Raw genomic sequence first — 25499 nt, forward strand, 5'->3', positions numbered from 1 at the left:
TGACAGTGGGGATGGTGTGTTCAGGGTGATGAGCTGTGTTGCTTTTACACCAAACATATCGTTTTGCATTGCGGCCAAACAGTTGGATTTTGGTTTCATCTGACCAGAGCACCTTCTTCCACATGTTTGGTGTGTCTCCCAGGTGGCTTGTGGCAAACTTTAAACAACATTTTTTATGGATATCTTTGAGAAATGGCTTTCTTTTTGCCACTCTTCCATAAAGGCCAGATTTGTGCAGTGTACGACTGATTGTTGTCCTATGGACAGACTCTCCCACCTCAGCTGTAGATCTCTGCAGTTCATCCAGAGTGATCATGGGCCTCTTGGCTGCATCTCTGATCAGTCTTCTCCTTGTTCGAGATGAAAGTTTAGAGGGTCAGCTGGGTCTTGGTGGATTTGCAGTGGTCTGATACTCCTTCCATTTCAGTATAATTGCTTGCACAGTGCTCCTTGGGATGTTTAAAGCTTGGGAAATCTTTTTGTATCCAAATCCGCTTTAAACTTCTGCACAAGAGTATCTCGGACCTGCCTGGTGTGTTCCTTGGTCTTCATGATGCTCTCTGCGCTTTGAACAGAACCCTGAGACTATCGCAGAGCAGGTGCATTTATACGGAGACTTGATTACACACAGGTGGATTCTATTTATCATAATCAGTCATTTGGGACAACATTGGATCATTCATAGATCCTCACTGAACTTCTGGAGTGAGTTTGCTGCACTGAAAGTAAAGGGGCCCAATAATATTGCATGCCCCACTTTTCAGTTTTTTATTTGTTAAAAAAGTTTGACACATCCAATAAATTCCATTCCACTTCACGATTGTGTCCCACTTGTTGATTCTTCACAAAAAATTAAAATTTTAGATCTTTATGTTTGAAGCCTGAAATGGGGCTCGTCAGTCTGCATTTATTTTGCAGACTGGTGCTGCATTTTTCTAGATGCTGAATTAAATTATCAACTTTGGCAACTTTTGCATGTTAAGTGTCTTTCTAAGTTCCTGAGACAACTTTGCCCTTGTCTTTTTCGTATCCATGTTCAGTGTGGCACACACCATGATACCAAACAGCCCTGTGACTACTTTTCACCCTTTAAATAGGGAGACTGAATGATTATAGATTGATAACAGCTGTGGTGCTGATTACAAGACACACCTTAGTTCAGTTTTCTGTTATGCCTCCCCAGGAAGAAGTAAATATTTTGTGCCCTCCCCCACAAACTCTCCTCCGCGACTGTAAATAGTGTCTTTAAAATTGTTATAAGTACACCTCTGCATAACATTGTGTCCTTATTAACATTAAAGGGAAAAAAATATATAGATCAACTTACAACAAAGAATAACTTTATTAACATTGTTTTTTTAGTCTGTAACAGAAACAACTTTAAAAGTCCATCAATTTGCCTGAAAAAAAATCATTTTTTAAACTGTAAACATTTTTGACCATTTGAAACTGATAAATAAAATTAAATATAATCAATAAATAATAATAAATTCAAATTGATCGGCAGCATTTTAACTCAGGAGTGTTATATAAAGCACTTTGACCTATAAACAGAAATGAATAAAACAATTTATGCTGACTTTTTTTTTTTTAATCAAAATGAGGAAGTCAGGATCAATGAGCACACTCATCGATAAAACAAAAAATTGTCAACATGAAATAAGAAAGAGGGGCCAGGTAATAATAATAATAATAATTTATTTGTATAGCACCTTTCAAACAAATGTTACAAAGTGCTTCACATTAATCAATTAAAACATCATAAATGACATCAGAAACACAAAAGTATACCAAATTAATTAAAATAACATAAAAAGGGAAGAAATTCAAGTATTAAAAGCCTTATTAAATAAGTAAGTTTTAACCAATGATTTAAAAGAAGACAATGAAGAGGCCTGTCTAATATTTACAGGAAGAGCATTCCACAAATTAGGAGCCCTGACCATAAAAGCCCTCCTGTCACCAGTCGAGTTCTGGGAGTGGAAAGTAAGATCAGATTTAAGGATCTGAGATTGCAAGAGGGGATGTAGGGTGTAAGAAGCTCAGATAGATATGATGGCGAAAGACTGTTCAGGGATTTAAAAACAAACAATAACATTTTAAAATCAATTCTAAAAAACACAGGGAGCCACTGCAATGAGGACAGAACTGGAGTGATATGCTGATATTTATGGGATTTTGTAAGAACTGTAGCTGCAGTGTTTTGTACTACAGGTCCTTCTCAAAAAATTAGCATATTGTGATAAAGGTCATTTTTTTTCCATAATGTAATGATAAAAATGAAACTTTCATATATTTCATATTCATTGCACACCAACTGAAATATTTCAGGTCTTTAATTGTTTTAATACTGATGATTATGGCATACAGCTCATGAAAACCCAAAATGCCTGTTCCAAAAAATTAGCATATCATGAAAAGGTTCTCTAAACAAGCTATTAACCTAACCATCTGAATCAATGACGTAACTCTAAACACCTGCAAAAGATTATTGAGGCTTTTAAAAACTTCCAGCCTTGTTCATTACTCAAAACCGCAATCATGGGTAAGACTGCCGACCTGACTGCTGTCCAGAAGGCCATCATTGACACCCTCAAGCAAGAGGGTAAGACACAGAAAGAAACTGCTGAACGAATAGGCTGTTCCCAGAGTGCTGTATCAAGGCACCTCAGTGGGAAGTCTGTGGGAAGGGAAAAGTGTGGCAGAAAACGCTGCACAACGAGAAGAGGTGACCGGACCCTGAGGAGGATTGTGGAGAAGGGCCGATTTCAGACCTTGGAAGACCTGCGGAAGCAGTGGACTGAGTCTGGAGAAGAAACATCCAGAGCCACCGTGCACAGGCGTGTGCAGGAAATGGGCTACAGGTGCCGCATTCCCCAGGTCAAGCCACTTTTGAACCAGAAACAGTGGCAGAAGCGCCTGACCTGGGCTACAGAGAAGCAGCACTGGACTGTTGCTCAGTGGTCCAAAGTACTTTTTTCGGACGAAAGCAAATTTTGTATGCCATTTGGAAATCAAGGTGCCAGAGTCTGGAGGAAGACTGGGGAGAAGGAAATGCCAAAATGCCAGAAGTCCAGTGTGAAGCACCCACAGTCAGTGATGGTCTGGGGTGCCATGTCAGAGTCAGAGTCAGAGTCAGAGTTTCTTTATTGTCATTCGCACCTCATGTGGTACATGTGGTGGAGCGAAATTATGTACACAGGGTCCCAGTTACATCCAACAATAAAATGTATAAGAAAAACAGTAATAACATCTAAGATATGAACTAAGAAAAACATCAACTAAATATACACTAAGCACTCATAACATAAAACATTGAACATCACCACAAACATGAACATGAGTCTGTGAGCAGATGTGCACGCATGAACACATCAACATTGAAACAGATCAGCAGCAACATGAAACAGATCAGCAGCAACATGATATGGTTTTTCACAGTGATTATTCTAGTTAGAGATTCATGAGTCTAACAGCCTCAGGGTAGAAGCTGTTCCTCAGTCTAGTGGTTCTACACTTAATGCTCCTTAACCTCCTTCCTGAGGGGAGTGGGGCAAAAAGTGTATGTGCTGGGTGGGTGGGGTCCTTCATGATGCAGGTGGCCCTCTTCCTGCATCTGGAGGTGTAGATGTCTGTGATGGTGGGGAGACTGACTCCAACAGATTTCTGTGCAGCCTTCACCACTCTCTGCAAAGCTTTTCTTTCTGCAGCTGTGCAGCCTCCATGCCACACATTGATGCTGGAGCACAGGATGCTCTCCACTGCACACCTGTAGAAGGAGGTGAGGACTGAGCTTCCCAGACCAGCTCGCCTCAGCCGTCTGAGGAAGTAGAGTCTCTGATGAGCTTTCTTGATCAGGCTGGTGGTGTTGTTGCTCCAGCTGAGGTTGTCATTCATGTGTACACCCAAGTACTTGTAGCTGGAGACCACTTCCACCGCAGATCCTCTTATGTTCAGGGGGGTGTAGGTGTTTTTGTTCCTTCTGAAGTCCACAATCATCTCCTTTGTCTTCTTCACATTGATGTGAAGGTTATTCTCTCTGCACCAGCTCTCCAGGTGTTCCACCTCCTGCCTGTAGCTGGACTCATCATTGTTTGTGATGCATCCCACCACCGCTGTATCATCTGCAAACTTTACAATGTGACAGCCTGGATGGGTAGCTGCACAATCATATGTGAGCAGAGTAAACAGGAGGGGGCTCAACACACATCCCTGAGGAGAGCCAGTGCTGAGGGTTATGGTGGAGGAGGAGAGGTTGTGGATCCTCACTAACTGTGGTCTGTTTGTTAAAAAGTCTAGTACCCAGTTGCAGATGGAGGGGCTTAGTCCTAGTGTGGATAGTTTGTCCATCAGGGTTTGGGGGATCATGGTGTTGAAGGCGGATGTGAAGTCCACAAAGAGCATACGGACGCAAGAGTTTTTCTGCTCCAGGTGGTTGAGTGCAGTGTGGACCACAGAGGAGATTGCATCCTCTGTTGATCGGTTCTCACGGTATGCGTACTGATGAGGGTCCTCGTTGATGTTGATGGTTGTTTTGATGTGAGTCATGACCAGTTTTTCGAAGCATTTAGCGACTATCGGGGTGAGGGCCACTGGCCGATAGTCATTCAGACCAGTCACTGTAGAGCTTTTTGGGACTGGGATGATGGTGGCAGTCTTCAGGCAGGTGGGAACTGTCTCCAGGGTAAGTGAGGTGTTAAAGATGTCTGCCAGCACCTCACAGAGCTGATCAGCACATTCCTTCAACACTTTTCCGGGGATGTTGTCTGGGCCAGTTGCTTTGTGCGGATTAATCCTCCTGAAGGTACTCCTTACTTCTGCTGAGGTCACGCTGAGATGCTCTTCATCCGGTGGTGAGGTGAGTCTGGTGCTGGGTGGTCTGTTCGGGTCTTCAAAGCGTGCATAGAACTTGTTGAGGGCATCAGGCAGAGATGGGTCTTTGGGACATTGTTCACTCCTTCCTTTATAATCTGTTATGCACTTAATGCCCCTCCACATGCTCCGAGGGTCTTGTGAGATGAATTGACCCTCGATCCTCTTTGCATATGTGCCCTTGGCCCTCTTAATACCAGCAACCAGCTCTTTTCTTGTCCTACTCAGCTCCTCTGAGTTTCCAGACCTGAAGGCAGTGTTCCTGGCTTCCAGCAGGGTACGCACCTCTGCATTCAGCCAAGGTTTTCTGTTTGGGTAGCTTTTAACATTTCTGATAGTGGAGACTGTGTCAGTACATGTACTAATGTAACCCAGTACTGAGGATGTGTATTGGTCAAGATCAAGCGAACCTCCATTTTCAGCAGCTTCTCTGAAAACCTGCCAGTCTGTTCGATCAAAACAATCTCTCAGTATGGGGCCACTGTCCTGGATCCAACATTTAACTTTCTTTTGAACCGGTCTGGAGCGTCTCAGTGGGGGCATGTAAGCAGGAGCCAGGAAGATTGAGATGTGGTCTGACAGTCCTAGGTGGGGGCGGGGTTCGGCTTTGTATGCATCTTTTACGTTCGTGTAAACACGGTCCAGCGTGCGGTCTCCACGTGTCGGAATCGTCACATGCTGATTAAAGCTTGGGAGACAGTCCTTTAGATTCACGTGGTTAAAGTCTCCGGCTACAACGTAAAGAGCCTCGGGGTGTTTGTTCTGCAGCGAGCTGATGATATCATGAAGCTCCTGTAGTGATTCATTAGCATTAGCGTCCGGAGGAATGTAAACAACTGTGATAAAAGTCACTGTGAACTCTCGGGGTAGATAATGTGGCCGGCATTTCACTGTTATTTGCTCCAAAGCCTTCGAGCATGAGCTATTTACAACAGTACAGTTCGTGGACCAACTTTTACTCACGTAAATGCACACTCCGCCCCCCCGTGATTTCCCCGTTAGCTCGCTGCAGCGGTCCGCTCGAAAAAAAAGTCTGTCATCCAGCTGGAAGACTGAGTCCGGCGTTTCACTTGTAATCCACGTTTCCGTGAGGCAAAGCACCGCACACTTCTTCATCTCTTCTGAGGCGCCCGCTCTCAGACGAAGTAAATCCACCTTGTTGTCCAACGAGCGGACATTCGACAGAAAGAGAGACGGCATGGGGAGTTTACCGGCTTTAGCGTTAGCTCGTAGCCTCACCATAACCCCCGCCCGGCATCCTCTCCTCTTAAGCCGGGAGCAGCGCTTCCTCTTCTGCCCGCTGGAACGCCTCTGCTGCAGCTTCCAGGTAGATGACTTTAAGATCTGCATTCTGCCGAGCGTAGCTTTGAGTTTGTTGCTGATTTCTGCTATATTTCGTGGCAAATCCGCTCCTATTCTCATCAGTTCGGTTCGGCTATAGTTCACACGCATAAATCGCGCAGAGTCAGGCACAGAGTCAATATCAAAACTTCTAAAAACTGGGATGGTACCGGGAGCCTGTGAAGCTGCAACTGCTCTGAGCGTGGCCATCTTGGACTGCTGGTGTTGGTCCACTGTGTTTTATCAAGGGCAGGGTCAATGCAGCTAGCTATCAGGAGATTTTGGAGCACTTCATGCTTCCATCTGCTGAAAAGCTTTATGGAGATGAAGATTTCATTTTTCAGCACAACCTGGCACCTGCTCACAGTGCCAAAACCACTGGTAAATGGTTTACTGACCATGGTATTACTGTGCTCAATTGGCCTGCCAACTCTCCTGACCTGAACCCCATAGAGAACCTGTGGGATATTGTGAAGAGAAAGTTGAGAGACGCAAGACCCAACGTTCTGGATGAGCTTAAGGCCGCTATCGAAGCATCCTGGGCCTCCATAACACCTCAGCAGTGCCACAGGCTGATTGCCTCCACGCCACGCCGCATTGAAGCAGTCATTCTTGCAAAAGGATTCCCGAACAAGTATTGAGTGCATAACTGAACATGATTATTTGAAGGTTGGCGTTTTTTGTATTAAAAACACTTGTCTTTCATTGGTGGGATGAAATATGCTAATTTTTTGGGACAGGCATTTTGGGTTTTCATGAGCTGTATGCCATAATCATCGGTATTAAAACAATTAAAGACCTGAAATATTTCAGTTGGTGTGCAATGAATCTGAAATATATGAAAGTTTCATTTTTATCATTGCATTATGGAAAATAATGACCTTTATCACAATATGCTCATTTTTGAGAAGGACCTGTAGTTGAAGGCGATACAGAGAACTTTGGGCCAGACCAGAAAATAAAGAGTTACAATAATCAAGACGACAAGAGACAAAGGCATGAATAAGAGTTTCTGCATCAGTTAAAGAGATAAATGCTCTGATTTTGGCAATATTCTTAATTTGAAAAAAAGCTGTTTTAGTTATGTTCTTAAAATGTTCAGAAAAACCAAGATCAGAATCAAAGGTTACCCCCAAATTTTTGGCTTCACGAGTGCAGTTAAAACCAAGAACAGAAAGGGACTGAACTACTAAATCCCTTTTGGCCTTGGAGCCAAAAACCATCACCTCAGTTTTATCGTTGTTGAGTGAAAGAAAATTATCGGACATCCAGGTTTTGATGTCTGTAAGGCAGAGATAAAGTTTATTGAGTGTGGAGAGGTCAGATGGGTTAATAGCCAAATAAATCTGGGAATCGTCTGCATAAAAATGAAAAGAAACATTGAATTTATGAATAACCTGACCAAGTGGTAGCATATAAATAGAAAATAATAGTGGCCCAAGAATAGACCCTTGGGAGACACCACAGGTGAGAGAAGCTGAACTGGAGGAATTATTGCCAGAAATTACCGAAAAAGTTCTGTCATGAAGATAAGATTTGAACCACCTCAGAGCAATGTCTCTAACACCTAGCCAATAATTTAGTCGGCTCAATAGAATATTATGATCAACTGTAACCCTCTCGCTTTGAGTTTACTCTTTGTCACCTGTATGCTGTGGGTGACAAACGTCCAGAGAATCATAAAAACAGCAGTTTAACTGAGGAGGTGAATTTATTTAGTCCTAACATTTATTAAACATTACTTCTGTAAATTGTGCTTTGACAAACTCACCGATAAAACTAAAACATTTAGTCAATGCAAAAGAGGAAAGAGGGGGCAGGTGAGACAACTATTTGAGAAGGACTGCCTTAGTTTAACATGTCTCTGGTCAATTTCTTTTCAATCTTTTTTATGGGTACCTTCCATTTTGTCAAGGCTGGTTACATTAGGTTTTTTTGTGGGGTTTTTTTTTTTTCAAACTTTTATTTAAATTTTCCATATTTTTTAACACAACAGTTCAAGATAAAACAAACAGACAAGCAACCTCCACTCTTAAAAAAAGGACCAAGAAAAAAAAACACCCAATCTTGCCAACATAGAAAACCAAAAAACAAAGTAAAAGAGGGAAAGAGGGAACCAAAAAAAAAAAAAAATATATATATATATATATATATATATATATTTATACCAACTACAAACCAGAAAAAGAGGAGGGAGAATAAATAAGTAAATGATACTAATGTCAACTGATCTGGTACAGAAGAAAAGTTGGCTCATTTAGCCAACAGTTGCAATGGTTGCCAAACATGCACAAACTGCTCAGCAAAGCCATGTAGTGTCATCCTGATTTTGAATAAATAACTTTGGCTGTTTGAGAGGGTCTAGAGTTAGTCTAGAAGAGGAGCAATCCAGCTTGAGTCAAGCCAACAGTAGATGATCCCTCCTAATATTAAATAATGCGCAGTTAGGTCTGGCAAACGAGAAAAAAAAAGTTTCTATAGAAAGCCTTCTCATCACAGTTGGGTACATAAACGTTGGCTAGCACCACAGGTAAGCTCCGAATTGTCCCAACAGCAATAATATACTAGCTGTTTTGGTCCGAGATAATTTGATCAGAATGAAAAATAACTGATTTGTGTAGAACAATGGCTGTACCTCTGGCTTTTGCAGAGAAAGATCAGTGAGAGACTTGGCCCACTCATCCCTCCCCAGCTTCAGGTGCTCTTAAGTTTTTAAGATGGGCTTCCTGTAAAAAAAACCTTTGTTCTTAGCTGATGAAGGTGGTGCAGTACCTTGCCCCGTTTGACAGGATTGTTGAGCCGTATGCAGTTATAACTGGTAAACTGGAGGCTCCCTCCTATCAGAAATGGAAACATAACAGAATTAAAATCTGAATATTGGGTTGACAAGTAAGGTGTGTAAAGAATAAAGCATAAAAAAGAGATGGAAGTGCTGTAACATAAAAACCAAAACCAACATGAAAAAAACAAACAAACAAAAAAGAACATTTCGAAGAAAAATCACCCCAAACAGGATGCGCGAAAAACCCCACTCCAAGCAAAAACACCCATAGTGTGACCTTCAAAAGACCCTAGAAGAGGTCTGTACACTAGAAAAAAAAACCTCTCCATATGGAATGTGATTAATATTAATTTGAAAGAACACATTTCAACAGTATTACAACAAAGTAAAGACACCCTTTTTACTTTTACTTTTTTCTTAACAATCAAAGAGTCACCATATTAAAGGGAAAAAACAACCATGGCTACCAGTCCTCTAACATTTTAATAGTATGACAGCATTATTATTATTATTATTATAGGACCACAATGAAGAGATGTAAAGTCAGCTCCAGCTAAAAAGTCAACAGTACACTGTACACACTAGCCCCCGTACAAACAACAAAAAAAAACAGCACACAAGTCTGACAGTCACGAGTCCCATCATCATCATGTTGTTCTAGAACTGCGCCGCTCAAGGTGGCTGCATGTTGGAGCAGCTTTGTTACATTCATTTTGAGATTTTGCTTTTGGAAACTTTAATTCCTCTTTTTCTGGATGTAAATCACATTTTTGAATGATTGTTTCCTCTGGTATCAGATGCTGTGCAGCTGGAAGGATTTTTACTGAAACTTTTTTAGTTTTGGACATTTGTTATGATGCGTAACCATGGCAACAAGGCAGTTTTCTACAACCAGCAGCTGATTAACATCTCAAAAGCTCAAATAATATCTCAATTACAGCCCCAAATCTCAAATGAGTTGAAAAGGATGTTCTGTGGACGCATTCTCATCTACCTGCTGGCTGTGCTCGAGTGCCTGACCACTGGGATCCTGGAACTAGCAAGAAACACGGCTCATGACAGCGGAAGGACATGATTTTCCCTCTGCACCTACAGTTGGCTGTCCGCAGCGATGAGGAGCTCGGCAGACTGCTGGGAGGAGTTCTGCCCAGCATTTGGGCGGTCCTACAGCCCGAGGGGAACCGAGAGGCCAGCCGAGTCTGGGTGGACGGATCGGACGGCATCTGCAGCCAGTTTCTTAGGATCCACTGTGGGATGGACCTTTACAAGTGATACTTCCTGCCTACAGCCATCAGCATCTATAACATCTCTTAATGAAATGAGGATAACGAGTTACAACAACAAATAATTTCCCTCTGGGATTAATAAAATATTTTTGAATTGAATTGGAATTGAATTGAATTGAATTACAAACCAGTTCTTAAACAGATTCCGGGGCCCTGTTTTTTCTTCAGTTCCTTTTCCACAAAGTCCATGGCATTGGACGCCTCCTCGAATTGCCGAACCTGTCCATCTGGCAAAGTTATTCGCAGAATAGCTGGGTATAAAAGGCCAAATTTAACATCCAGGCAGGAGTGCAGCTCCTTCTTGACTTTAATAAAGGATGCACTTTTTTTCACCACAGCAGTGGTAAAATCCGGAAAGATGGTGACCTTCTTCCCATCATAAAGAAGTGGAGTGGACGTGCCAGCCCTCCTCAAAATCTTGTTTCATTACTGGAGCATGTTTGCTCTAACGACGAACGGGCATGGCATTTCCCCATCAACATGTCTTGGCCGACAGATTCTGTGAGCCCAGTCCAATATTGTTTTTTTTCCCAGTCCCAACAAGTTCTGTAATTCAATTCAAATTCAATTCAAAAATACTTTATTAATCCCAGAGGGAGATTAAATGTTGTTGTAACTCATCATTCTGGTTTAATTAAAGAGTTGTTATAGATGCTGATGGCTGTGGGCAGGAAGGATCTCTTGTAGCGGTCTTTCATATAATGGATCTGAAGAAGCCTCAGACTGAAGACACTCTGTTGTTGTATGACAGTCTGATGAAGAGGATGCTGAGGGATGTCTATAATGTTCTTCATTTTATGAAGAATCCTTCTTTGTACAATCATCTCCAAAGGTTCTAGAGGAGTCCCTAGACTGAGCCAGCCTTCTTTATGAGCTTGTTGATCTTTTTTTATGTCACTTGCTCTGGTGTTGCTACCTCAGCAGATGATGGAAGAAGAGATAGTTCTCTCCTCAACAGACTTATAGAAGATATGCAGCATCTTGCTGCAAACACTGAAGGACTTCAGCTTCCTCAAGAAGTACAGTCTGCTCTGTCCCTTCTTGTAGATGGCGTCACTGTTGCATTTCCAGTCCAATCTGTTGTCCAGGTGAACCCCAAGGTATTTATACTTCTCCACCACCTCCACTTCTTCTCCCATGATGGAAATAGTGTTGGACCTGTTCCTGTTTCTCCTGATATCTACAATCATCTCCTTTGTTTTGTTCACATTCAAGATGAGATGATTGTTTCCACACCTTGCCACAAAGCGGTCCACCAGTTCCCTGTACTCAGCTTCTTGTCCATCTCTGATACACCCGACCACTGCAGAGTCATCTGAATATTTCTGCATATGACTTCAGAAAACGTTCGATACAAAAACAACTGGACTTTATTTGTAACAGAAGACGTTTCGCTTCTCATCCGAGGAGCTTTCTCAATTCAAAGAGCAGTGAGTGAGGGGTTCAGGTTATAAGGCTGAGATAAGATACACATACATATGTAGATTGACAAATCACACCTCACACCTTAACAGTAGGGGTTTCTTAAGGTCTTTGTTACTCTAATTCACAGATGAGGCCCCTCTGTTCCCATCAGGTGTGAAAACTGGCTGGGAATCAGTCTTAAAGTTGCAATATACGTTTTTGAAAGTTGAAATCTGAGGCCTCCTCCTCTGTTAAGAGACGGCTTTTCTCTTTTTACATAAATTGCTTCTTTCACCCCCCCTCTCAAACCATCTGTGTCCTCAGTCCATAATGTGCACATTTTGGTCCTCAAAAGAGTGTCCCTTATCTGTGAGGTGGAGGTGAACAGCTGAGTCTTGTCCTGTGGAGCTGGCTCTCCTGTGTTGAGCCATGCATCTGTGAAGAGGCCGTTTAGTTTCTCCAATGTTGAGGTCTGGACAGTCCATGCTGCACTGGACCGCATACACTATACCACTCTGTTTGTGTATGGGTGTTTTGTCCTTAGGGTGGACCAGCCTCTGTCTGAGAGTCCTGCTGGGTTTGAAATGTACTGGGATGTTGTGTTTGTTGAAAATCCTTCTGAATATGGATATTGTAGAGACTTACCTGCCAACACATGACGAGTTGGAAGTGAGACGAGTTGTATCAGCTGTTCAGCTCCTTTATCCTCCTCGTGACTCTGACATGTTTACGTTTCATCAGCGTGGTACTCCCGTGTCATGTCGTTACTTTTTCAAAGCTGCATGTTGCGCAGTTTATATCTTTGTGAAGCATCAAGTGCTCCCACACTTTTAAGGACTTGAGTCGAACAGTTTTCTCTGCATTGGTCATTTGAAAATTGTACTTAATTTCCTTTGAAAACACCGCCTCTGCTCTGCTTCCGCCTTCCCCCTCACTCAGTCGCGTTGCAGAGTTTTTTTTTTTTTTTTCAAACTTTATTCCATCAGTCAGCATTGACAATGCACTACAGCTGAACAAAACGGCTCTGTAGCGCCCTGAAAGACGCTTAATCGCGCGACACAAAGAGTCGATAATGAAATATGTTGCCAACACTTTTAATCATAGATTTTTATCGATTTTATCGATTCGTTGTTGCAACCCTACTTCTGTGTACTCCTCAATAATTCCCTGTCTCCCTCCCTGAAAGCTCATTTTTTCTGGTTTAGAAGTTCATCCAGGGTTTGTTACTGGGGAAGCATCTCACTGTTCTGGTGGGGATGGTGTTGTTTACACAGAAGTTTATATAGTCGGTCACACACTCAGTCATGGCATTGATGTCCTCTCCATGTGACTGGCACAGTGCATCCCAGTTTGTAGCCTCAAAACAACCCCGCAGGTCTTCTTCAGCTTCCGTTGACCATTTTCTCACTGTTCTCTTTATTGCAAGTTGTCTCTGAACAAGGGGTTTATATTTTGATCAGAGAAACACAAGATTGTGAGCTGATTTGCCAAGAGGGGGCCTTGCTTTAGCAATGTATGAATCCTTGACATTTGCATAAAACAAGTCCAACGTTTTGTTTTCTCTGGTAGAGCAGCTGACAAACTGTTGGAATGTCAGAAGTGTAGCAGAGAGAGAGAGACATGATTAAAATCACCAGATATTGCAACAAATGCACTATCACTAGGGTGTTGTATCTGTAGCTTAGCAACCTCTGAGCTGATGACATCACACGCAGTCTCGGCAACAGCATTGGGTGGAATGTAAACAGTTGCCAAAATAACACTGGTGAACTCTCTTGGCACATTATATGGACAACAACTTTGTGCTAACCGTTCAATATCTGGACTGCATAGATGACACTTCAAAGTAACATGTCCAGGATTACACTATCTGTTGTTCACAATCACTGCCAACCTACCTCCTTTCCTTTTGCCACTCCTCTTTAAATCTCTATCTGCTCGTATGGTCAGAAAGCCTGGCAAGGAAATGCTGGAATCAGGGATATGATCTTGCAGCCATGTTGCAGTGAAACACATAACACTGCATTCCCAATACTCTGAATGGGTCCTTGTTGTTCATCCAACTTGTTTCCCATTGATCTCACATTGCCCATCATGATCGATGGAAGAGATGGTTTGAACTTCATTCTTCTCTCTTTCTCTCCTTTGCTCCTGCTCTGCATCCACAATGCCTCTTTTTCAACTCATTTGGGATTTGGGGCTGTAGTTGAGATATTATTTGAGCTTTGGAGATGTTAATCAGCTGCTTCCGATTGTAACAAAAAAACCAACCTTGTTGTTATGGTTACGCATCATAACAAATGTCCAAAAGCAAAGATATTTCTGTAAAAATCCTTCCAGCAGCACAGCATCCGACACCAGAGGAAATAATCATCCAAAAAAGCGATTTATATCCAGAAAAAAGAGGAATTAAAGTTTTCAAAGTAATATCTCAGAATGAAAGTAACAGAGCTACTCCAACATGCAGCCACCTTGAGCGGTGCAATTCTAGAATAAATAAATAAAGTGGCCATGAACTCCATCGGTCGGGTGCCCTCAGATCCCTCAAGGACACCAATCACTCGTACATTATTCATTCTAGAGCGCCCTTCCAGGTCCTCACATTTCTTTGACAGAGTCCACTATGCCCGTGAGCAAAGTTACTTTGGCTTCCAAGCTAGTTAGCCTGTCGCTCTGTTCATTAGCTACGTGTTCAAGATTAGCAATAGTCTGTCCATGTGCCGCGACTTTAGCTTCTAGCGAAGCGAGGGCAGACATGATTTCTCTCTTCACTGTTCTAGCCACCATTTCATCAAATTTACTCAGGAGGTCGGAGCGCAGTCCCTCCAGCAGCGCCTTCATGTGTGCCAGCGAACAGTTATTAGCATCGGGGTTGGAGTTGGCTTGGGCACCGGGGGCCCACGTGGTTCACTGCGGCCGACCTTGGAGGCGACGGATTTCCCTTGGCTTGCCATGGTTCCAAGAGTTTACAATACTGAATCAGGCCCAGGTGACTCCAGGAAGTTAATATTAACTATAGGTGACACATGTTGACGCTCCACAGCACCACACTGCACCCCCCCCCCCCCCACACACACACACACACACATTAGTTTGTTTTTATACGGCCGTCGAAAGGCAGACATATTATGGTATAGTTCGTACGTCTGTGCATTTGTCAACTTTCTCTTGTCCCACCCATAACTTCTGATCCACACAAAATAAGTTAACAAAACTTCATACACTTATCCATCATCACTAGACAGATTGTCACGATCTGTTCATCAGCCCGGTTTCAAGATCACAAATCAAGGTCAATTGTTATAGAAGGTCTTTGCTTGCTATACAAACCGGATTCCAAAAAAGTTGGGACACTAAACAAATTGTGAATAAAAACTGAATGCAATGATGTGGAGGTGCCAACATCTAATATTTTATTCAGAATAGAACACAAATCACAGATCAAAAGTTTAAAATGAGAGAATGTATCATTTTAAGGGAAAAATCTGTTGTTTCCAAATTTCATGGCGTCAACAAATCCCAAAAAAGTTGGGACATGTCCATTTTTATCACTGTGTGGCATCCCCCCTTCTTCTTACAACACTCAACAGATGTCTGGGGACAGAGTAGACCAGTTTCTCAAGTTTAGAAATAGGAATGCTCTCCCATTCATGTCTAATACAGGCCTCTAACTGTTCAATCGTCTTGGGCCTTCTTTGTCGCACCTTCCTCTTTATGATGCGCCAAATGTTCTCTATAGGTGAAAGATCTGGACTGCAGGCTGGCCATTTCAGTTCCCGGATCCGTAGCCATGATGTTGTGATTGCTGCAGAATGTGGTCTGGCATTATCGTGTTGAAAAATGCAGGGTCTTCCCTGAAAGAGATGACGTCTAGATTGGAGCATATGATGTTGTTCTAGAACCTGAACATAGTTCTCTGCATTAATGGTGCCTTTGTAGTTAAGTTTTAAATGTTTCAGGATCAAAAATAGTCTAAAGAAATCAAGAGAAATCTAAAAAATGAAGATGTACAGGAAGTCTGTTTTTACAACGATTGAAATAATTTATTTTTACTCTTTTCCAGATTTCACCGACCCTAGATGCTCGTAATGGATAAAGCACTTAGGCTGGGAGGGGAGATGGCGGCACCCCCCCCCCCCCCCCCCCCCCCACCCCCTCTATGTAATGAACAGAATCTGTGACTCCTTTATCCATTGGCCTGCTTATACTTGCAGAACAGAACTGCTGAGCCAGGAGTTAAAGGTGCTTCAGCTCTGTAGCTGACCAGGAGTTTAGTGCTGCATCAGTGTCAACACTAACCCTGAAGCACCCCCCAACCCCCTGGGGGCAGAGTTACTTAAGACTGATCTGGATGGAGTGGTATCACACTGACTTGTCTTCACACATGGTTCATACTTTCAGAGCACAAACAGGTGACTGCTGATCCAGTTTGGGTCCGACCCCACCTCACTGATTAGACCCAAACTAAATGTGAAAGACTTGACTCAGACCTATAGAGCTCAAACACAGAAAATGTCTTTTTACTGGATTTAGTTGATTAATCTAATTGTTCTGACAGAAAGAAAACACATTTTTAATAAGGCACCTTATTTTTCTAATTAGGTGTATAGAAATACGACGGCTTCTAATTCTTTGTAATAGAATAATTCAAAGCAGGAAAACGTGTATATTTTTCTGTTCCTGCCTGTTTTGTGGTACTTCCTTTGTGCAGCTGGATGCAGTTGTATAGAACAAAAATGTAGATTTAACTTTCTATTGTAAACACTGACATGAAATGCTGACATGTTTTAATTGTAAAGTATGTCTCAGAAGTTATTTCCCAATATTCATGGTACTAATGACAATTCTTTTTGATAGAGACCTTTAAGCTGTTTTTGCAAACACACTGAATAACAGAGTGATTCATTTAGAAATTAAAACCATTTAATCCAGCCTGGTGGTTTCAGTTTTTCAATGCGAGGGATTTACCCCCTCACTAACGAGTGCCGTCTTTATGTATGGTACTTTCTATGCTCCGAGTGGACTAAATTCATAAATGCATTTTTTGTTTGTATTTGGGAAAAAGGTTTAAACCTGGTGATCAATTTATTAATTTTAACTTTAAGATTTTGTTGTTCTCATCACTCTCTCCTTGTCTTTGAGGTCACCGGATCTTGTGTTACCATGGAAGCGTGCCCGTGAACAGTGCTGACAAAGAACTGGTGTTTTCAATCAGCCTCACTGGGAAAATTCACACTGATTGAGAGGGAGGGAGATGTTTTAGATTCTGGTTGGGTTTAGATTGTTGTTTAGCTTTCAATTAAAATTGAATGTGAATATCCAAATTCAATTCAAAAATACTTTATTAATCCCAAAATGGAAATTATTTGTTGTTGTAACTCGTTATCCTCATTTCATTAAGAGATGTTATAGATGCTGATGGCTGTAGACAGGAAGGATCACTTGTAAAGGTCCATCCCACAGTGGATCCTAAGAAACTGGCTGCAGATGCCATCCGATCCGTCCACCCAGACTCGGCTGGCCTCTCGGTTACCCCAGGCTGTAGGACCGCCCTAATGCACCTCCCAGAGCGATGGCCACTACTCCCAGCAGTCTGCTGAGCTCCTCGTCGCTGCGGACAGCCAACTGTAGGTGCCGAGGGACGATCCTGTCCTTCCGCTGTCATGAGCCGTGTTTCCTGCTAGTTCCAGGATCTCAGTGGTCAGGCACTCGAGCACAGCTGGCAGGAAGATGTGAATGCGTCCACAGAACATCTTTTCAACTCATTTGAGATTTGGGGCTGTAGTTGAGATATTATTTGAGCTTTTGAGATGTTAATCAGCTGCTGGTTGTAGAAAACTGCCTTGTTGCCATGGTTACGCATCATAACAAATGTCCAAAACTAAAAAAGTTTCAGTAAAAATCCTTCCAGCTGCACAGCATCCAATACCAGAGGAAACAACCATCCAAAAAATGTGATTTACATCCAGAAAAAGAGGAATTAAAGTTTCCAAAAGCAAAATCTCAGAATGAAAGTAACAGAGCTGTTCCAACATGCAGCCAGCTTGAGCGGCGCAATTCTAGAACAATAATGTGTAAATATGGTGTAATATGACCAGTAATATGTAAACATATAAACAGTAATATTATATACATATATGTATTTTAAGGATACATGGATATATATATATATATATATATATTTATTATTATTATTAATTTATTATTATTTATTATATATATATATATATATATATATAAGGATATATATATTATACATATATACATATACAACATACAAACAGTAATATGTAAAATAATATGTATATGAATATGTAAATGTTTGTTTTCTAGAGATTTAATTTAGTTAAGTGTGTGTTTATTTTCATATAGAAAATATAAATGTTGGCTCCACCCCTCTAATTAGAAATGGTACAGGTTAATCTAAAAAAGGTAAGTCTGGTCCTCTGAACAGGTTAAAAAAAACGTTGGTTACGTACTGTAACCCCAGAGTCTATGAATATAGGCGTAGCCCTTTAAGGCTGTCGCTGATTGGTTTATCACGTTATGCGAAGCATCACACTGAAAAAATTTAGTCCACGCCCACCTCCTGTGTGGGCCCCACCCGATCTGCATAAGTTACGTTAAGAGCGGGTAATCGGCTCCCAAATAGCTTTATGTTTTCTTCAGCCATTCAGGAGCCAGTGAGGCCCGACGCTCTAAGGGCTACGCCTATACTCATAGAATCTGGGGTTACAGTAGTAACCAACGTTCTATTTCGTATAGGCTTCGCCCTTTAAGGCTGTCGCTGATGGGTTAAGGGCGAAGCGGATGTGGTCCTCGCCTCACTGGGTCCATTCGAACTCCGTATGAGACAGAAGCTTGCCCACAAAAACGTCTTGTAACTCAGCTCCCCATGTGCATAATTACGTATTGCGTAGTTATGTGTGCCATGCACAGACGCATGTTGTGTAACTATGCGTTCTGAAAAACATGAACGCCCTGGAAAATTTCTTCGGGGAGGGAAGATGTTGAAAAGGGGGGGATGGGGGGGGGGGGCATGAACCAACTGATTCATGGCTGAACAGTATAAACAGATTAATAATAACAAGTGAACTGATTATTAATCAAATGAACTGATTGGTAACGATAGTTATGAACTGATTAGTGACAATAGAACCAAAATAACAGACACAACTTGTGACTGATAACATCTCGCACTGTGAAGCATGCAGACAGATGTGAGCTTAAACAGAGTTCCATGAAAACAATAATATTCATTCTGTTAGAGCATTAAGGACAGAATGTGTCATGGAACAAACTGTCAGATCACGCAGATAAAAGCGAATGAATGAGCAGGGTGTTGACCACGCGGCCGCAGTGCAAATATCCTGCATTGTCATACCATTATGCAAAGCAGTCGAAGATGCGATACCTCTGGTCGAGTGCGCCCTGAGGTTGACAGGAGGCTCTAACTCTGATACTCAGTAGACTTCAGAAATAGCCTCACACAACCAGTGTGACAGGCACTGGGTGGATAACGGGCGACCTGCAGATGCATCCCTATAATGCACAAACAAATGTTGAGTTTGACGCATTGCAGCTGTGTGCTCTATGTAACACGTCAACGCCCGCACAGGACAGAGAAGATGGAAAGATGCTTCTTCTTCTGATTGTGGGGGGTGGGGGGGAGGAAGGAACCCCTCCAACGATATCGTTCTTGATTTAAAAGAGCTCGTGATGTTTTAGGCATAAAGCTGGATTCAGTCTTAGATCAGCTGAGCTGCCATCAGCCTGAATTTCAAGACATGACGGAGCGACAGAGAGGGCAGATAAATCACTCACTCTCTTAGCGGATGTAAAAGCCAGCAGCAGGACTGTTTAAAGAGACAGAATTTAATTGGAAACCTAATTAAGTAGCTCAGATGAAACTTAGATAGGGCTCGCAGGACCAGCGTTAAGTCCCGCTGTGGAGCAAGTGGGCGTAAAACAGGCCTGCGTCTCTGTACACCTTTTAAAAATGCTTCATCAGCAGATGATTAAAAGCTGTTCTGTCTCCGAAACCTTCGTGACGGGAAGAGATGGCTGCAGCGTACGTTTCAATCGTGCTGAACACCAAATTTCTGTCCATCAGCTGCTGCAGAAAGGACAACACGGCACCTAGTAGACATGAGGTGGCCTCTACACCTCTCTGTACACCCTTTAAAAGACGCTTCATCAGCGGATGATTAAAAGCTGTTCTGTCCCCAAAAACTTCGTGACAGGAAGAGATGGCTGCAGCATACGTTTTAATCGTGCTGAACGCCAGATTTCTGTCTATCAGCTGTTGCAGAAAGGACGGTACACCACCTAGTGGACATGAGGTGGCCTCTACACCTTTCTCTGTACAGCAGCGCTGAAAGGCTGTCCACTTGATGTGAACAGCACTGTGGTGGATGCAGCATGTGAAAACTGAATCGTACGCACTACATCTTGAGAGAGACCCATCTTCTCTAAGTGGATCCACTCAGCGGCCAGACCCAAACGTGCTGGCCTATTCTGGATAACTCTTGATCGCTCCTCCCGCCTGGAGGAGAGCGTCCTCCCTTCGCAGCAGATGTCGTAGGACTGGGAACCATGATGCGTTCACACGCTCGGGACAGAAGAGCTGTCAGTCCCTCCTCCTGAGCTCGGTTCAGAAATTGTGGTATCATAGGGAGTGAGGGAAAGTGAAGAAGCATTTTGGCCATGGACTGTGAGCAAACGCGTCCACCCCTAGCGGTGGTTCATCCCGTGGGCTCAGTGAGAACCATAGTTGACATTGAGCATTCTCTCGTGTTGCAAACAGGTCCACAGCTGCTCGCAAGATTTCTGCCACGTCTGAGCCATCAGCTCTGGATGGAGGGTCCCGGTCCCCGTGACGCAAAACTGTCCCTAGACATCACATCCGCCCCCTGTTCAGAACACAGGGGATGTACACTGCTCTGATGGAGAGCAGATTTGGTGTGCCCCACACAGCATCTGTCTCACAATGTGGAACCTTTGGGTTGAGCGCATACACCTCCTGCCGGTTATGTATGTAACAGTCACTTGATGTTTGTGTGAATCAAAAACCTGTTGATTCCGCAGCACAGAAGCAAAGTGTTGAATCACATTCAAAAACCCGTGCGACACTCCAAAAAACATTTAAATGAGCTGCTGTGTGGGGGACCACAGCGCCCTCACAGCTCGTTAATTGTGTGTCCCTCTGTGAAGTCTGACGTGTGACGTAGGTCTGCTGACAGAAAACAGCTGATATCACTCTGTCAGTTTCACATGAGTTGCACTGCTGCCATCTGTCTGGAAAAACGGGTCAGCAGCAACAGATGTCCAGATAAAGCAGAATTCTCCTCCCTACTCTGTGTGGCGGCTGCCGAGCGGCTCGACGCATTTAATGGAATGTTGTCTCACAGTTCAAAATTGACAATTTTTTTTTTTTTTTCATTTAGCCTTTATTTATCCAGGTAGTCTCATTGAACCACGAGAACTCGTTTTCAAGAGAGACCTGTTTTAGGGAGCAGATGGTGGGGGTTAGGGTCCTTGCTCAGGGGCCCAGAGTGGGGCGAATGAGGGTGGAGTGGGTGTTTCACCTTTTCCACCCACATTTTTTTATGTTGACGGTACCGGGAGGTGAACCTGCGACTTTCCGATCACAAGGCCATCTTCTAACCTCTGCGCCACCACTCCCAAATCTAGGATAAATTTAATCTTTCCAGTCCGTTGGGACCAGGGAGTGACGAGAATGGAACCCTGTGTTTCCCTCTCCTTCTGGGACCCTGGAAATTATATTTAAATCGGAATTTCCTGAGCTTCTGCGAGGGGGAACGAGATCTGTTCTAGAAATGCCAGAAAACGTCTCTAGAGTTCCTCCGCATGGGGGTTTGAGCTGTACTGCAGCGTGAATCCCCTGCTGATAACGGTTCATCTATCCATCTGGAGCGTGCACCCGTTGCCATTGCGCGTAACGTCCGGGAAGCGGGCACACGTTTATGCTGTGGGCTCACCTGCATGCTAATGTGAGCTGGTGCGTGCTTACGGAGAAAGAAAATGCGTGACCCCGAGCATGCGGGCCGTGTGTGGGCTGCCGATGCTGCGATATGCAGCGCCTCTGTGCTGCTCTTATGTTGGGGAAAGATGCGCGCCCCTGAGCATGCGGAACCGATTAGGGTTGTTGTGGGTACAGCGCTCAAGCTGCGGCTCATATCCGTGCTGCCGCTCCTCGTAAAGCTCGGGGAGCGGGTGCGCGTACGTGGTGCGTAATGTCTCACCGCCTCCACCGCCGTCGTGCGTCGCGGAGACGCGCTCCACACACTCATGGGTAGACTTACGAAAAGGCTCTGAAAAAAACGTTTCCGTGCCGTGCTCAGGCTGTGGGCTCGCATCTACGTTGATGTGCGCCGACGTGCGCTTAAGAGTCGTGTGTGTGCGCCCTCGTCAATGTGGCATCTTAGGCAAGGATTGCCGCGGGGGGCGCATGTTTGACGCTGGTGCGGTCAGGAAGCAGCGCGCGGCACCAGTTGAGGGCGAGGTTTACCACTGGACTCGGTCTGCAGAACACGTTCATTCTTAGCTGCGAATCACTTGAGCTTTTGGGTGATTCGTCGAGCTGCAGTGTTATTTTAGAAAGCCGCCTTCAAGGATGAATGAAAGGAGCCGCTGTGAGGCGTGTGAAAAACTGATTGCGCTGCGGGAGCGCGTTTGACACCACTGCGGTGAGACGCGTGTCGCTCCTGCCGAGAGCGAGATGCGTTACTGGGCTCGTACCGTGATCTCACGTTTACGTTGATGTGAGCGGCAGGCGCTGGGAGCTGCATGCGCGCTCTCATAACGTAGTGCCGTATAGGTGAAGGCTGCTCGCACTGTGGGAGCGCGCGTTGGCACCGCTTGTGAGGGGTGTGCAGCTTGGGCTAAAAACGAGTTATTCCACTAAGACTCGTTGTGCGGGCCACACTCACTTATGACTGTTGTGTCATGCGGGCGTCTCGCCTTGTTTGGAGCGACAGTGATTGAAACAACCTTAAAAGGCCACCGGCTCATTCATGTGGAGTGTGTGTGACGGAGCCGCTGTCAGGTCATCCGAGCTGACAGACTGGCTAAAAGACACTTTCATCATAAAATGATGTTATTCCCACATTCGTGTCATCTTCACACACATCCAGCAAACCGTCATTCAGTCATCTCACTCTAATCTCTGCGGATTGTTGTCCTAGGGCGCCACCTGCTGGCAATCTCCGGGAAAGCTGACTTCCGGGTGCCTGGGATGTCTGACGGGCGGGGCTGGTGTAGCAGAGCGGGGAAGCGTTGTGCAACCGTGGACCGTCTTGAAAATGATCCCTAGTTGATTTTGGCCCTCCAACAAAAAGCTTTCTGCAGCTTCACCGAGAGGGAGGTGGAGTGACGGGCCAGAAGAACCTCTGGGAACCTCGTCCTCTGGCTGCGATGCGAGAACGGCAGACAACAAAGAGGCGCACCGGTTGAGGATGACACCAGCTGCCCTGCAGGAACCGACACGGTATGTGTCCTCCTGCCTCTGAACATGTACGCCTACAGCGTAACGTGCTGTTCGCTGAGGTTGCCTGGAAACACACGCTGGTGAGCTTGGTTGGAGAGCGATGTCACCGTCTGGTTATGCTATTCGGAGGCGCGAGACGCTGGTCCAACCTGGACATCTTGCTCCGAAAAAAGCCTCTGTCAAGGCTCGGCTCCCGGGGGCATTGAGGGAATTTCCACTCGGTGAACCCCTCCACTCTGTTGATGGGCGCGGATGTGGGAACCGGCGCCCTATTCTACCAGGATCTGCTGCAGCCTCGTCCCAGAAGGACATCACCACTGGGAAAACGAGGCCAAATGGGGTCAGGATGGCGAACTGGAGTGGAGCCCTGAAACCTTCCCGCTGGATCATCCGAAATGGCGGGGGAGGCGAGGGACGTAAAAATGTCCCTTCATGTCAGCCGCCTCCTGGATTAAGCCGGGCAAACTCCAGAGGGCGCCAACGGCTGGGAGCGGTGTGATCGCCGATGCGAAACAAGGTGAGGGGGGGTGGGTGAGCATTCGCTTAGCCCCCCTCTACCGACACTAGGCTCTCAAGGAGGGAATGAGCAGCAGGGGCTGCTGCTGACATCGCCTGTCCCAGAGGAACCATCCGATTCCCTCCGAGGGTCGGCGATAAGAGGAAAATTACAAGATGGCGTCGTCCAGCGTGTAGCGACCTGCCACTGAGAAATACTCCTCGGCGCTTACCTTGAAACAAGACTGCTCGTCTGCTTCTCCTCGGGAAGGAGAACTCACCGGGACGACAGGAGGTTGACGTAACGGGCCAGGCAGTTGGTCAGCTATACAACTTTCCTTCTTCGTTCTTCTGACAGTGCTATTAACTCGCTGAAGAAAAATGGGAGCCAATTACCCGCTCTTAACGTAATTTATATGGACCGGGTAGGGCCCACACAGCAGGTGGGCATGGACTAAATTTTTCAGTGTAATGCTCTGCATGACGGAATAAACTCACTAAGCGACAGCCTTAAAGGGCGAAGCCTATATTAAATAGAACAAAAGATTGTAGAAACGTTTCATCTTTCATCTGAAAGATTTCCTCAGTCTGAGTTGCTGTATTCAGCTCAGTCTTATAAATAGCACCTTCTCATAGTGGATCAACCAGTTTGCTGCTTACATTCAAAACCAGCTGTTCACATGATCAAGGAGGACCATCAGCCTAACAATGGATAGTTAGCACTCTGATGGCTGCTTGCTATTCAGTGGTCCTCCTTGATCATGTGAACAGCTGGTTTTGAATGTAAGCAGCAAACTGTTTGATTCACTATGAGAGGGTGCTATTTATAAGACTGAGCTGAATACAGCTCCTCAGACTGAAGAAGTCTTTCGGATGAAAGACGAAACGTTTCTACATTTTTTTTTTTTTTTTTTACTTGTCCAGAGTACCAGACTTTTTAGATTATTGAGTATGCATCAGGGTACAGGCTAATATTTTAAAGGCTGGGTGGTTTAAAATGGGGGGTGGGGGGGGGGGAGCTCTCTTTCTTGTGGGTGGTTGAGGAAAGTGGAAACAATGTCCTTCTGCTGTGAAGATTGTGTTTTTGCTGCCTTGGCCATTTTTAAGCCCAAAAGATTTTGACTCTGCCCTCAAGTCTTACATTTGGTGTCAGAAGTGGGATGCAATGCTGATGTCCAGGTAAGCACCATAAGAGCTGGGTCCAAAGCAGCAAGCAAAAGGCCTTAAAGTTGTGGAAACTGTGCCAGTGGAGGTTCTGGAAGACCAGAGGCCGGTTGTTGGAGGTTTTGGACCTAATAATTCTTTGCACCATATACCCTTATGTAAAAGCAAAGCAAGCTATGCTGAGAAATCTACCGGGTGGGTAGAGCTGTCATTTCTAACCCGGGCACGACCCAACCCGAATGTTGTTGGTTAGAAATTAATTTGTGTTATTAAATTAAAATATTTTTGAGATTATATATGAATTTGATGTATGTTTAAATGTACTGAAGTATACCTTAGAATACTGAAGTATTGCAAATAAAAATATGAAGGTCTGTGTCACATTTAAGTTCTAAAGCCATTTTTGACATGGAATCAAAGGAAAGCCTTAGTGCCTGTTGACCAGCTGCCATTTTTTTCTGATATCAGATGACCTCATTTAAAAAGTTAAGGGTTTCTCTGTCAGATTAGAAAAAAGATAAGATCGTTTGCAGTGGTGGGATGTAACTAAGTAAAAATACTTTGTTACTGTAAAGTACAGTTTTGGGGGGGGGGGGGGGGGGGGGGGATTTTTTTTTTTTCTTATTTTTGTTTTTTTTTTTTTTTG

At 44.1% G+C, this 25499-nt stretch overlaps 2 protein-coding genes across 2 annotated transcripts in view; both read left to right on the forward strand.

Moving 5' to 3' along the window:
- LOC119425788 (phosphatase and actin regulator 4A) overlaps positions 1-15827 on the forward strand; it is a 54742-nt gene extending 38915 nt beyond the window's left edge. Inside the window, exon 7 of the mRNA XM_037693335.1 lies at positions 15749-15827. Within this exon, the coding sequence (XP_037549263.1) occupies positions 15749-15764 (16 nt within the window). The 3' untranslated portion in view covers positions 15765-15827. The remainder of the gene's footprint in view (positions 1-15748) is intronic.
- LOC119426064 (phosphatase and actin regulator 4B) overlaps positions 1-25499 on the forward strand; it is a 225519-nt gene that overhangs the window by 178374 nt on the left and 21646 nt on the right. The window lies entirely within an intron of this gene.

Source organism: Nematolebias whitei, chromosome 19 (assembly GCF_014905685.2).
Source record: "Nematolebias whitei isolate Nwh7 chromosome 19, NemWhi1, whole genome shotgun sequence".
Classification (NCBI taxonomy): domain Eukaryota; kingdom Metazoa; phylum Chordata; class Actinopteri; order Cyprinodontiformes; family Rivulidae; genus Nematolebias; species Nematolebias whitei.